The sequence below is a fragment of the Syngnathus typhle genome, linkage group LG11 (assembly GCF_033458585.1).
Source record: "Syngnathus typhle isolate RoL2023-S1 ecotype Sweden linkage group LG11, RoL_Styp_1.0, whole genome shotgun sequence".
Taxonomy (NCBI): domain Eukaryota; kingdom Metazoa; phylum Chordata; class Actinopteri; order Syngnathiformes; family Syngnathidae; genus Syngnathus; species Syngnathus typhle.
The window spans coordinates 9,321,874-9,335,782 of record NC_083748.1 but is presented as its reverse complement, the minus strand read 5'-3'; the positions used below and the strand labels follow the sequence as shown (position 1 = coordinate 9,335,782).

Here is a 13,909-nt window from a genome sequence, read left to right as displayed (position 1 = left end):
CATGTTTTAGGTGCCGTCGTTCAATCCCTTGACCACCACCATTCCAATGATTTTTAACTCCTTTGTTTTATCACTTCACGCAGCTTCCCATCTCAAAGCGTCAAATGTCTTTGTTTGGGCACTTCTCTTAAGAGTTTATTCCCACCTAAATGTGAGTCACTCTCAAGTGCGTGCCTCTGTGAAATATTGAAAACATAGTTGCCATATTTCATGAAATATAAACAAAGAAATCAATGACCAACCAAGGAAGAAGTGAGTTATAATATCGCGCCATGCAGCATGGGTATTTTAAGACAGACATACCAGCCATAATTGAAACCAGATGGATATAAACACAATGAAATGGGGGGAGAGAGGGGGGGGGGGGTGAAGACAATAGCAAGAAGCCACGTCAAGGAACTGTAACAAGCAGGGGATTACAGTCAGAGTGACGCAATGTATTTTGCAACTGCTGCATGAGCTTACAGAGAGAGAGCGGGAAGGGAGAAGACATGTGGAAGTGGAAGCTTGAAGTAAGCGCGTACTCTCCTCGCCAGATGGATATTCACTGGACCGTATCTAGCCAGTATTTAACCCTTACTTTGGTAGCGGTGCACCACCGTTAGCTGTCAAACCACTTACAGCATACTTCAGACACCTCTGGAAAGTTAGAATAACATACACATACATAGTCCATGTTATTGGAATTTGTTAATAGAGGATTATATGGGAGGGGATTAAGTGTATTTGTATTTTAGCTCTGTAATGTGTCACGCATTGTGTTGTGTGTAATTTGGATCTTCTCCTCCCTCTGATCGTGCATTTGAGCACGTGTGTGTGTTACACGTACATGATGTGTCATGCATGCAGGTGTGTGTGTCTCCTCCTCCCCACCGTCTCTTTTTAGGCTATTTATAGTCCCACAGCTTATCCTTTGCGTTTTCCTTTGCAGCTTTTAAAACATTTCCTCTACAGATTATTTGAAATGCATGAATTATTCCTAAAATGACACTGGGCAATCGAAAATGGTGTGTTCTCTTTCCACCCTGTCGTGTAGACAACAGGGCTAGAAGGCTCGAGAAATGATGCACTTGTTGGAATGGCTGCTAGCATAATGATTTTTAATTTTTAACTATCATGGACTCTCTCAACTTGTAATGAAGATGAAAAGAAAGAAAAAAAGGAGAAATGTAAGGATTAGCCAGTGTTTTGAATAGCGACTGAAATCAGTGTGATCTTCCAGAAGAAAAAAATCGAGGACGTTATATAAGCACGCATATCCCGGCAAAGGAATTAGTAACATCATAGGTTCGGAACACGCATAAGTGTGTTTTCATACGAGTGTGTGTCTGTGTCAGTCACCGGTCCCCGCGGTTTAATTATTCAGACTGTATTAAATCTTCATCTCTGCAGCCTGCCTAATGTGAACACAGATGAATTTTGCATTTTCTCCATCCAACCCAGAGAGTGAGAGGACGAGATAACTGCACAGTCACTGAGCGAGGGGGATGATGTTAGAGGAAGACGGGCAAATAATAGCGCAATGTGAGCCGCAGGAAAAACAAGCTCAAAAGGAGGCAAGAATATGATAATAGGTAGCAGCGACTGCCTGCTGAGATGGAGAAGTATTGCAAAAGAGGGGGAAGGAGACACTCTGCTCAGTAATGAATGCGTCATTCAGCCTTACAAGACTATTTGACCTGTCTGTCATCTTGTCATCGTGCTGAGTTCTGAAAGCCATCAACAAAGTCATCGGCAGTCGCTCGAGTCCGCTGCCACTGAGTTCAGTGATTACGGGGAATTCGTTTTCCAGTTAATCAATTGTTTTAATAGAATTGTATCAATGTAAAAAAAAAATAATAATTTGGGGGGGAGGGGCTAAAGCAATTTAAATTAGATTATTATTAAGTTGCGGAACAATACAAAGGACGTTTGTTGCCTTGGAATTTTCAGTTCACCTATTTTTTTTCTTACAGTGTAGAAACAAGAGAAATGCAAAAAGGGTTCTGGGCCGTAAAGTGAAAACCTGAAAGATGCTCCTAGTTAACTCATTCACTGCCATTGACGACTCTAGACGTCAAACGTTTATTTGAACTAGTCTGGCACTGAAGGAGTTAAATATACATACTGCATGTGACGCATGGAGCAGAATTAAAAACTTCAAAGCGTTTTTGGTCGTTATTTGCGCGTTCAATTGGCTCATTTAAATCACCTAAAACCATAACGACAGACTATAACGATCGTACCAAACACAAGCTTGGCTAATTATTTTGACTCGTCCATTAGAGATAAAATACGGCGCCGAGAAGAGTCATTGCTTGGAAACGTCACAGCGTACCTCTTGAATCAAAGTTTGTCTTTGAAAAGCATGCGACGTGATTACTGCTGACATATTTGGGTTAGCATGATAATGGGGTGCCAGGCCCCCACCCACACCACAAAACTCCATAAGGAGGAAACAAAGAATCTCACTGAGGGTGGAAAAAAAAGCACATTTCTGCATGGCCTACATGTATGTTGAAAAGGATCAACTGTGTAGGTTTTCCAGTATGTCAAGAATAGAGGATTATAGCGGAGAAGATGAAATCAACATGTATGACGTTAAAGCATGGACACACATCCGGATGCATGTTTAGGAGGAAGACACATCACAAGCTTGTGCTCGGTCTGACTTTGATAATCCCCCCCCTCGCTAAATAGCATTCATAACACACGTTCTTGTTTCTCTGTGATTCCTCCGCACGCTGTTTTCCCTTTCACTCCTGATCTTTGCCGCTCCTTCTCCCCGCTCGGTTCTGCTCGGAAGCGAAGGGCGTAGGCGGACAATCTCAGTCCCTTTCAAGGTTCAAAGTCTCCTTTCTTCCTCGGCTTCGCTCGCTCCTGCGCTGTTCTACATGTCGCAGCCTTATTAAGTTGTTCCACGCTCTCCCGCTCTTTTTTTTTTTTTTTTTTTCCTCAGCCCTTCCCCACATTAAGTGTCGAGCCGGTCGCAGAACATCTTTCTGCTTCCTGCCTGCTAATGAGACGACCTCTGCATTCACACCTTTTTGCACGCGCACACACTTCAACACTACAGCTCCTTTTTTTGATAAGACACGTTTCATATCATTTGTCATGATTGTTGTATGTTTTGCACATACCTGTGTGCGGACGAGCATTACTTTGTAGGATCGCCCTAGATGATTTTATAACATCAAGTCATTCCTTTTTGAGATAATCATTTGGAAATTTAAAAGTTGAAGCTATTGTAATCTGACCAAAATGGCGGGTGTTATTTATATTGTCCTCTGAGGTGTTTACCGAAGTCTTAACAAGGTTTCGACGTTGAATCCCCACCGGGGTTCCTTACAGCTTGTCCGCATACATTAATGTAGGGCCTTTTGTTAAAAGCATGCACCAAACACCACGGTTAATGATATCTTGTTAATAATATATAATGGATCGTAACCAGCTGTGGCTGACATGTTTAGTCGCCAGGGTGCAGGCGGCTCTTTCATTTTTTCTCTTTGCTTTTTTACGGGGGTCACTTTGACATTTGAAAAGGGATCATCCAACATGTCATGTTTTTCTGGACGCGCCCGTCCCGGTTATGGTTTTTGTACCCACGTGCCCCTCGGTCCGATCCTCTGTGACCATCCGTGCCATCTCATCCCTCCCCCCGGGCTCTCCCCATATCGCTTTACTTCATTATTTAGTGTGTTATTTTTTTCTCCTCCCTGATCTACAGTCCCCACATCACAAAGGCAGCTAATTAATTATGGATGGACTTTGGGAGGGGAAAGGGGGGGTTTGAGGAAGATTAAAAAAAAAACGACCAGACAACCAGCCTCATTACATATGCGCAGTGTTTTTGGTGCTTTATTAATTTATATCTTGTCAGGCTATGCCAAAGCCTTCAGAACTCTTTTGGCTTAATACATTTATTTATGTATATACTATGCCGTCCTGGCTTTGGTCTTTATTCTGAAACCCTGCACTCTTCACCCTCGCTCCATTATATCTCATCTCATTTTTTGGGGGGGGGGGGAGAGAGGGGCGGGTATATCTCACCACTCGCATATCAGCAAGCAGGCACACATGTACGCACTCGCATGTCAGCCAACTGTCTCATTATCTGCACTTGGCGCATGTTAAAAGGTGTTTAGCTCACCTGCGAGTGTAGATTATCTCATTTTCCCACTGAACACTTGTTCTATTGAATTTTCCACATCTAATTTTTCAGTTTGCAGTGGTAAAAGTGTAGGCCGATAGTTTTAGAACGATTTGACCTAGAACGACAGCTGCTTCTGTTTTTAGAATGCTGGTGGCAATGTTCGATCTAAAATGGCACAGATTAGCAAAAAATTGAGGTCAAACTGTTGTGAGTGACAGATGGAGACAAGGTGATGGTTTTTGCCTGATCCAATACATTTTCAATCAACTCACAAGGACTGGTTGGACACGTTTAATGGTGACAAGTAAATGACATACTTTACAGAAACTTGTGAGATGCAGTCAAGTTGGAACAGAAAAGGGGAAGGCCCCAAACGTTTCCCATAATATTGGAGGCATATTGCCCACAATGTTTTGGCAAGTTGAAGAAGCATTCGTGGAGAATGAAAGGGTTTGATTATGAGATATCTCGATATTTTTAACTTCAATACAATAAATGTCAGCGCTACCCTTGGGTAGCAAAGCAAACAAGTACACTAGGGTAATCCAGACCATCTGCTTACTTGGCTTAGAAGAATCAAAGTTTAAATATATCAAAGTTGAGTCGTCGCTGAAATCGATATAGGTCACCCTAGTTTCATTTCTGTGTTTATACTTTGGCGCCACAGCCCTCAAAGTTACTCTGTATGGTCCCGTTACAAAAATAAACTCAAGCTTTGTACAAATAATCATCTGACAAGACTTGAATTGTCACATTCGCTTGGTTTTACCCAGCTTCTAAATCTTTAAACATTGTTAATTTATTTTTTTGGACCAAATACTTTTTTTTCTGCAATGAGATCAATGGCAAAATGATTGACTCAAAAATTGAATTATTCGGAAACGATGCCATGACATGACCCGAAGGCATCTAGATTGCGCCGATTCCACACATGCACAGCTCGCTGTGGAGCTTCAACGATTGAATACCTCTGAGCCAATTGAATTTGGAAGTTTCTCAAAAATGAGAATCCGACCGAGATTGCAGAGAATTTTTCAAAGTGACTTCATGCATTACATCAGCACACCTCACCAGTTGTTATTAGTATGTGAGCATTGACGGTTGTTAAACATTAATCGAAATATCTACTGTAGTTTCATAATATGGTGATTACATTTTTGCAATCAGAGAACTGTTTCAATTATTTTCTGACATTCATTTGACTTCACCCCAATCCAACATTTTTTTTTATAAATAGTTTTGAGTAATATCGGTGTCTCCTTCTACAGGACTGCCCCCAGATTCTGCCGTCAACACAGATCTACATCCCAGTGGGGGTGACCAAGCCTATCACCTTAGCTGCCAAAAACCTTCCCCAGCCGCAATCGGGACAGAGAAACTACGAGTGTGTTTTCCACATCCAGGGGGAGACGCACAGTGTCCCTGCACTGCGCTTCAACAGCTCATCAATTCAGTGCCAAAAGACAGCGGTGAGTGAGATGATCCAAAAAACAAACACGTAGAATGCTGTTTAGTGATGCTGGTCTCCAAAGAATTCAAGCGACCGACTTGAACAGTTTGTGTTTGTTTTTGTTTATCAGTAACACCATTTAGATTTGATGGATGACTTACCCAAGACAGACTTTGTTGTTATTTCGATTTTGAAGAATTTAAAAGTCTGGCAAGAGAGAAATGATTTGCTCTGCGCCCCAGTCACCGATAAAGACATCCAATTCTTTTTGAAAACATCGCAAAAAGACGTTTTGAAGTGACACAGAACTCCGCTGCGAAGAATAACAACTTATTCTTTGTATCGTCACTAAAAGGTCTTGATTTTATCCGCTGAATGCCGATTGTGAGCTAAATCATGATAACACTGAGCACAATGACTAAATTAGGATTGCGATAATTGCCACCTACATCTATTGGCAACTTTGGACACTCATTGTTTTGGCTTGGACATGAAACATTCCTCAGTCATGGACAGACCTTTAATAATGCTCCATTCAACAGTGGGACACCTTCCCAGAACATTTTAGTGGGTGTTCTCATTTTTGTGCCTTTACAATGGCAAATTGCAGGTTATTTTACATGTAGAATAAATAAGGAAATGAGCTTGATTGAAAGAAGGAAATTAAGTTCAACATCCCAACACTGGTGCTTTTAATGTACAAATACCGTATTTTCTGGACTATAAGGTGCACCTAAAAACCTAAAATTTTCTCAAAAGCCGACAGTGCGCCTTATATATGGACCAAATTCCTCAATTTAAACTCACCCGAAGCATTGTGTCACGAAATCAATCATAAGTGGCCCACTGAAGACTATGAATCATGAATCAAAAAGTCTATGGATCATTATTTTTTGATTAGAAAGTAATTTGTTAAAAATCTGACATGATGCATTAATGGTGCGCTTTATAATCCGGTGCACCTTATGTCCGGAAAATACGGTACACAATTATTTACTAGAAATAATATATAATGACATATATAAATGTTAATCCCTTTTTGTTAAAGTTAAAGAAACGCTAATCTTTGCACAAGTGGACAAAATCGTATATTTGTGTGTCAAATCCAAGTAACGTCTGCGTGTCGGTGTGTATGAGGCCTCAAACTAGCATGACAGATAAGAGGTAGCTAGCGTCGCGCTCCACTGAGGCTGAAAATGTGAAAAACGAGTGTCCCTGTGAAGCTAGTTTGGAGCGGATTGATCTTGTTTACACGTCGACGCTATACTTCACCTTTCTTTCCGCGCTCTGCCTCGAGAGCCCATCTTTCTTTGGACTTCCTCTTCTGTCAAATGTTCTCCTTCCTGCCTGACTTCCTTTGTGCCTCTTTCTAGTGTCTCACGCACAAGATGAGAGGTGAGTTTGCGGTGTACAGGTTGTAGGTGAGCTGTCGGGAATAGTGACACACAAGGGAATGTTGACAGATTTAAGGTTTGGTTCATGGTAGTTGTTGACGGCAGGAGCTAATTAGTTACTGACAGGGTTGTCCACATCAAGATGAAGATTTGTATTAACTGTTGATTGTACGCGGCAGCAGCAAAACCTTTATCTGGCCAAGGTTCTCTATTTGGTGTCCACAAAGCCAGACATACTGCTCACAATAATTAGCCTCGGGTTGTCAGCGCCTCTCCCTCGCTGGCAATTAAGTGCTGCACCCTGGCTTCATGACCAAGTATTGATGAAGAGTAGCCTGTCTTGTGTACAAGATGGGGAAAATTGGATAGCTGTGTTTACTTGCTGTACTTCACACACAATTATTTTTTATTAATGGCTGCAATTAGCTCATGAAGAATGCCGCTTGCTTTCGGCTTTCAACATCCTTCCGTTTAGGATTAGTAACTGATCTGTGACACACTTGTAAGGTCTGATACAGTTGGAATTCTATTCTTTTGGACTATGCTGGTCCTCCTTCTGAATTTCTTGTTGATTCTTGATTGTAATTTAATGTTTAACAAGTGAGGAAGTGATTCATTTAGTTTAGATTATAGATTTTTGATTAATGTCAGATTGTAAAATTCTGGATTTGATTACATTCTAGTTTCCAGATAAGTGTTCTATCTATTATTTCAATCTGTCACTAAATTCAACTAACGACTAGTTTTAATAATTTGTCCTTCTCCCATATTTATTTCAAGTCAGTCCAAACACAAGTAATTCTTCAATTTGTATCAACCAGTTTATACTGTGACCTAGCTCTCTAAAAACATTTGAATTGCCTCAATAAGACCCAAGGTGAAGGTGATATGAGTTATTCATTCGGCAGTTGTGTGTCTACACCACACCCTTCAGAATGCCCAAGGCTATGAAGCCCACAATATCTTTGAAAGTGCATCTGGTTCCATTGTACCACTGTTACAAGACTGTGAGGGCTTCCCGATCAATAAACACAAGGATGCTAATCCACAGTTTAGCCTTGTGTTTTAGAAACACAGATACGTGCTAGGAATAGTGGCTAAGACGAAAGACTGGATTTTGTGTGTGTGCGTGTATTCCGATTCCTAAAAGAGCAGATACTTAGAAAGCTTGTGAAACACAAAATCACAGGTGAAGAAATGTATAACTGGAGAGGGAAGACAGAGAGTGGACTCTGTAGAACCGAGATGGGCCCAGACAAGACCGACCGGTGAAATTGGAGTATGACAGAGCAGTGAGAGGAGGAGTCGTATTGAAAAAAAACAAGAGGGAAGGGAGAAGATGATAGAATGTAAGGAAGAAAATTGTCTCAAAAGTATCTCCTGAGGCCAAAACTCAATCTCATCTCTTTCAAACACAATCCGAAAGGATACATCGGAAATCTACCTTATGACCGCAGTCGGATCATGTTTAAAGTCTACTTTACGATTCTTTACCTCATTTCCACTGACTGTAATAACCCAATACTCCCATGTGGTATGCCCGAACAGCACACTGTCAATAACCGTATAAATGTATGTGACACACTTGATATATGATAGTGTAACATAAGCTGCATACTGATCCGGTTGGGTATCAGCGATCCATAACTGCTTGCATGGGAAAATATCAATATGCCTGCGATCGTTTTTTCTTTACTGAACATACAGTAAGCTATAATGTACATCTGATCCCAAGGGAGGGGGGGGGGGGGGGGTCGATCATGGAATTTCATCTTAACAAAAGGTTGGCTACTACACATTGGAGCAGTTAAAGCAATTTTTTGGGAACCTGTGGATGTTACAGAAAGGCTGATTTGCAAATATGTATAGGAGCCAAACAAGCCCTCATGACCAGACGTTATGTTAGCTCCAGTCAACAGCAGGTGAAATAACAAGCTGGCGTCTGAATCCCCTTTGTCCATTTCTTTTAACTCAACCTAGGAAAGTTTCTGCTGTGTGAACCAATCATAGGTCAAGGCCCAGGAGGCAGATCCAATGAGAGGGCAGTTGGTTGGGATATTGTGCTCAAGAGTGGCAGGCAGGTTCAAGGTGCAAATAAACACGGGTCCACACAATGCCTGCTCGGAGCCAACCTGCTCACATGACCACATTTTGGGGTCAGAAGAGCCGATGGACCTCAGCCGAGTATTATGTGAATGTCAAAGGTGAGGGAAGTGAGTTGAATGAGTTCCTGACTTTTTTACTCACTCTCATCCCAGCTGCCCTTTTTCCTCTCTTCAATTTTTAGCTCCCCTTTACCTCTTATTGAGGTTTCTCCCTGGAGGGTTGGAATGAGTGGACAGATAACATCTGTGTGGGCCGTACACCATTACCTTCCATCTGATAAACCATTGGGCCACTCCATCACCCTCTATCCCTGACTCCTTCACCAGTAAGAGGAGAAGGAGAACGGGGGGAAAACAGATGCGGGAATGAGAAGAAATCTACTTTCGGATACATGTGTCTGTGCATTCTTCTTCTGCGGAGAGCAGCTGTTAGCTAAAGGAGAGATGGGAAGTATCAGGGGTCCCGATGGCATCCAATTAAGGGAGATAAAATGATGATGAATTGCAGTGGAGGCAGCCACTAGTATTTGTGTGCACTATTCTTCCGCTATTGTGCATGTACACAAAAAAAGAGAGGAGGGGCCTAAAGTAGATCGGGGGAGAACAGTGAGAGTCATACAGTAAAGTTGAATCAAGAGATGTAATCATTCGGGATTGTATCTCTCACACACTACTATTACTATAATCCCTGAAATACAGCATCCTTTTGTTTTGTCTGTTCTTCCCCCTTTCCTTCTCTTTGCTGCCCCCCCACCCTCCTTTATGACAGGTGAGAAGTAGCTCCCTCATTTTTGCTTGATAAATAAAGATTAATTGCTGTTTAGCTGAAACCATATGTCAGCTTCTCCACCCATCTACTGTCTCATCATCTATTTCTTGTAATCGCTGACCTTTACCTGACTTTGCTTTACCCTTTCGTAGCATCGTCCCACCCGTCCATGTCAGCTTTGATGGCCAATTATATGAGCAAGGAGTTCACACCATGATCTTTTCTTGTTATGCTGTCTGAGGCATTTGCATTCTCTTCACTTCTATTGTTATCTTCTCCACATGACTGGAAACCTTATTGGAAAGTCACCCGGTATAATTTGACTTTATTTTGGCTACAGTGTGTAGGGCTGCAATCAAGGGATGGGAGAATCTGTCGGAATGTTCTCAACTCCTGTTTCCATGTCAGTATTTGATTGTGCAGTTGTCTGTCCCTACCCGTGTAACCTTGTTGGTATAATATTAACACTACTTGGTGATGATGATGAAGATAATAATAATCTCCAATGTTGGTGAGGGGCAAAAAAGCAGTGATGTTGATGATGGATGCTTCTGCAAATAATTAGACAAGTCTGGAAATCCTACACAAGCTTAATTCATATAACTACACTACATTTTTCCCTTAAGCCAGCATTTCTGTAATGCCCCATGCTCTTTTTATACGCCATGAATTGTGTGTGTGGTCCACTCCTCTGTGTGTGGAAGAGATAAGCTTGGTAACTGGGTCCGGCCATGCTCCAATCCTGTTAGCATTTGCGATTAGCAGGGGCTAACAGGCCTCCATTATGAGCTGGCGCTGATTTAACAGAGCCTGATCCCTCATACACGATGTGCACACACACACTCACACACACACACTGGGCTATAGGACGGATTAGCGCTTGATCCTTGATTGGGAGGCCACATCAGTCTTGTGCATGCGTATGCAACAGGATGGTGCCATACGTTGATAAGAAAATAAAAATAAAAAGCACAGTCCAACACCCTGCTTGCCTGAACATTTCCGTGACTACATTCGTGTTGCATGGTGGTTTACCAGAGGTCACACTTTTTTCCCTCCCTCATCACCTTGTGAAGAACGAGTGATTCTAACCAACTCGATCTCAGCTTTGAGTTTGCCCTGGGCTGGTTTGGTATTTTTAGCGGTCCAGCTTGCTCACACACCTTCAACATGACTAATTATCAGGACACGACCCCGACAGAAGGTGCCCGACGTACCGAATGTTACTTCTTACCTGTCTCTACTCTCTATCCATCTAAGCTTTCCTCTTCACCGCCACTGGCGCAGGCCATTTTGTAGCTTCAGTTTGCATCTGCACTCTGTTTTTGTTTAAATATCAGCATTTTCATTTCATTTAGTTTCAGTCTGGTGAAAGCCTTTCTCTTGATTTGTCTTTTCTCTTTGCACATGTAAATCCTGACCTTCCTTGAAATAACCTGTGTAATGTTTATATTTCCATATTGAAATTGGTTATGCAGTGAGTACAACACACACTATGCCTATTCCCTGAATGTGTTGCGCAAAAATACTTGGTGTGGTATGAAAGTTTAATAAGCCTTTGGTGCAATGAGAGACGATGAGCATCGGATCGTAACCTAACCTCTGTGATGCCTCTAATGCCCATTAAACACAGATGCACACACATAGTGCTTGCAGCCTTACATATAAATGTGTTGCCCCCAAACACACACACACACAGACTTGTACATGGCCAAAACGGGGAATGAAGGCAAGCTGTTGGACTGTGCTTACTTGATCTCTGCACCTCCACACTGCTGCTGTGCGTTTGTGGTGTTACTTTCCAGGGAGTCTTGTTGGGATATAAAAGCAGCAGGGTGAAAAAGGTAACATGCATCTATCTATCATTTATTTTGCTCTCGGCATGTGATTCATTGTGAGGACAAGGTCACTGACTGACCAGATTAGTCAGTGAAATAGAGATGCAAGTAAAGGAGTCCACCGCTGTGTGACTGAGAGTTAATACAAGAGATGTGACTCATGGAGTCACAATACAATATTACTGTAGTGCTCCTTAATATGTTTTATAGTAGCACAATACTGCAATATGCAGCAGCGAACAGTTTTATTGGGCAGGCTTGAACCAGATGGGTACGATTACTAAGATCATCAACTCCAAACATTATGTGATGACTCACATTCCCAAGCATGCTGGGTGGTCCCTTAGGGGGTCACGAAGAAGAGAAGAACACAACGAAAACATGTTTTAAATGTAGAGGACAGACATTTTAGCTGCTGTCTAAATATGTGGCGTATCGGCCGTTTGTGTGTTCTATTCATAATTCATATTTCCTGTCCAGACGTGACACCTTTGTTGGAAAACTCTTTTTACAGCATTGTAAGCAGTTCTCTTAGGACATGAAGGATTCTTCTCTGTGTTTTTTTTTTTTGGTAGGCCTTGTGTGATGGAGGCTGGAAAGAAAGAATGGGATTCCCACAAGTGGGTGTTTGTTGAGAAGCAGAGGGAGGAAATAATCAGAGGGAAGAAGAGGAAAAAGGGAGTGTGAAAAGACCAAGCGGCCAGACATGTCAGGGAACAAATTGAAAATGCCAATTTCACTTTAGAGCCCACCGGCTCAGCTGTTTATAGCGTAGCCGCAGCCTCTTATTCCGTGTTTAAATGAATGGTGTCCACAGAATAACGCAGAATAACCTCTCTCGATCCATCTTGTGCTCGGCCATTTCTCCTTCACCCTTGCTGCTGTTATCCTTTCACCCTTTCCCAATTCAGATCACCTCACTTTGAAACGTTCTCACGTCTACACCACCACCACCATTTTTTAGAATATTGAACACTTTTATTGTTGCTCCCAGACTCGTCAAACAAATAGCAAGCAGAACATTGTCTGAGGAAAAAGGACAAAAGTAGTTGAATAAAATATCAAGAGCAAACTAGGAGTTCCCATGAGATGCATGGAGACATTCTCCCTAATTTGAATATCGCTATGCCTTTAGAGCTCACTCAGTGTAAATCATCCAATCGCAAATGTGAAGAATGAATTAATCAGCCACTCGCACATTGTGACATTGCTCTGTCCTAGCTCTCATTTTCTTATCTTTTCAATGCACATTTCTCATACTTGAGGGTCCTCCCCCTCTCAAATACATTCCAATTCACTATATTGTTATTGATGTCACGATAAATCTCCCCAGTATCACGTTGGAGTGGTTGATATCAAATGGTGACAAAGTTGTTGCGAGAATAGGCCTGTGTCGTGCCGCAGCTCCGGGCACCAGGCTTTCACATGGGATTTTATCGCCACTCCAGTCGAAGATAATAGTCGTGCTATCTCTCATCCAGAGGGCACTGAAGGTAGTGACCATAGCAGTGGTAGCGAGAGTGGATAGCCGTTGACTGTTAGCATGGACTGACTTGCTCGCCATCGGCCAAAATGTCATCGACTGTGTCCTTTATGTTAGTATTGAGTGAAACTATGAGGATTGTAGTCGTTCAAAAATAATCAACAGAAAAAATAAAATAAACTATTAGGTGGCTTAAATTACATGCTAGCTCACACATCAACAACACAAACTGTATTAGGAGGGAGGGTGGATTTGGTTAGTTATTAACGGCATTTTATCTATGCGTGATATTCAGCATTCATGATTTATGAGTGTCTCATTAGACAGATTCTGGTTGTCTCGCCATCACATTGCTGCGTTGGAATCGTGTTGTCTCATTTCAAGTCATTCCATAAAACTGATTATGCCGCCAAAGAGTCAATTACATCTCAGCTGTTATTAGTTCAGGATGCAAAAATGAAATTAGATGTGAATGTTATTGTGGGAGATATATTAGGCCTTTCATTCATCACTGAATGGAGTGAGTCATCCGGCGGTGAGGATTACAATCTCTTAATCAACTCCATGCTCCGGCAGGCAGCGCGAATGTGCGCTGTGTTAAAATCACAATATAGCCTGTCTCTCATCACTCATTTTTATGGCCCTTCAACTGGTGGTGCGGCGCAGGTTACGACATTACCACCAGCCGCCAGCTCAACTGAATTGTTTTGTTATTTTTGGCACCTTTTCGCTTCATTT

The 13,909-nt window shown here is 42.0% G+C and overlaps 1 protein-coding gene across 3 annotated transcripts in view; it reads left to right on the top strand.

Annotated features, from left to right (window-relative positions):
* Window positions 1-13,909, top strand: part of LOC133162098 (plexin-A1-like) — a 115,816-nt gene that overhangs the window by 75,528 nt on the left and 26,379 nt on the right. For all 3 annotated transcript variants that reach the window (XM_061291040.1, XM_061291038.1, XM_061291039.1), the window contains one exon: window positions 5,401-5,601. In XM_061291040.1, the coding sequence (XP_061147024.1) occupies window positions 5,401-5,601 (201 nt within the window). The remainder of the gene's footprint in view (window positions 1-5,400; window positions 5,602-13,909) is intronic.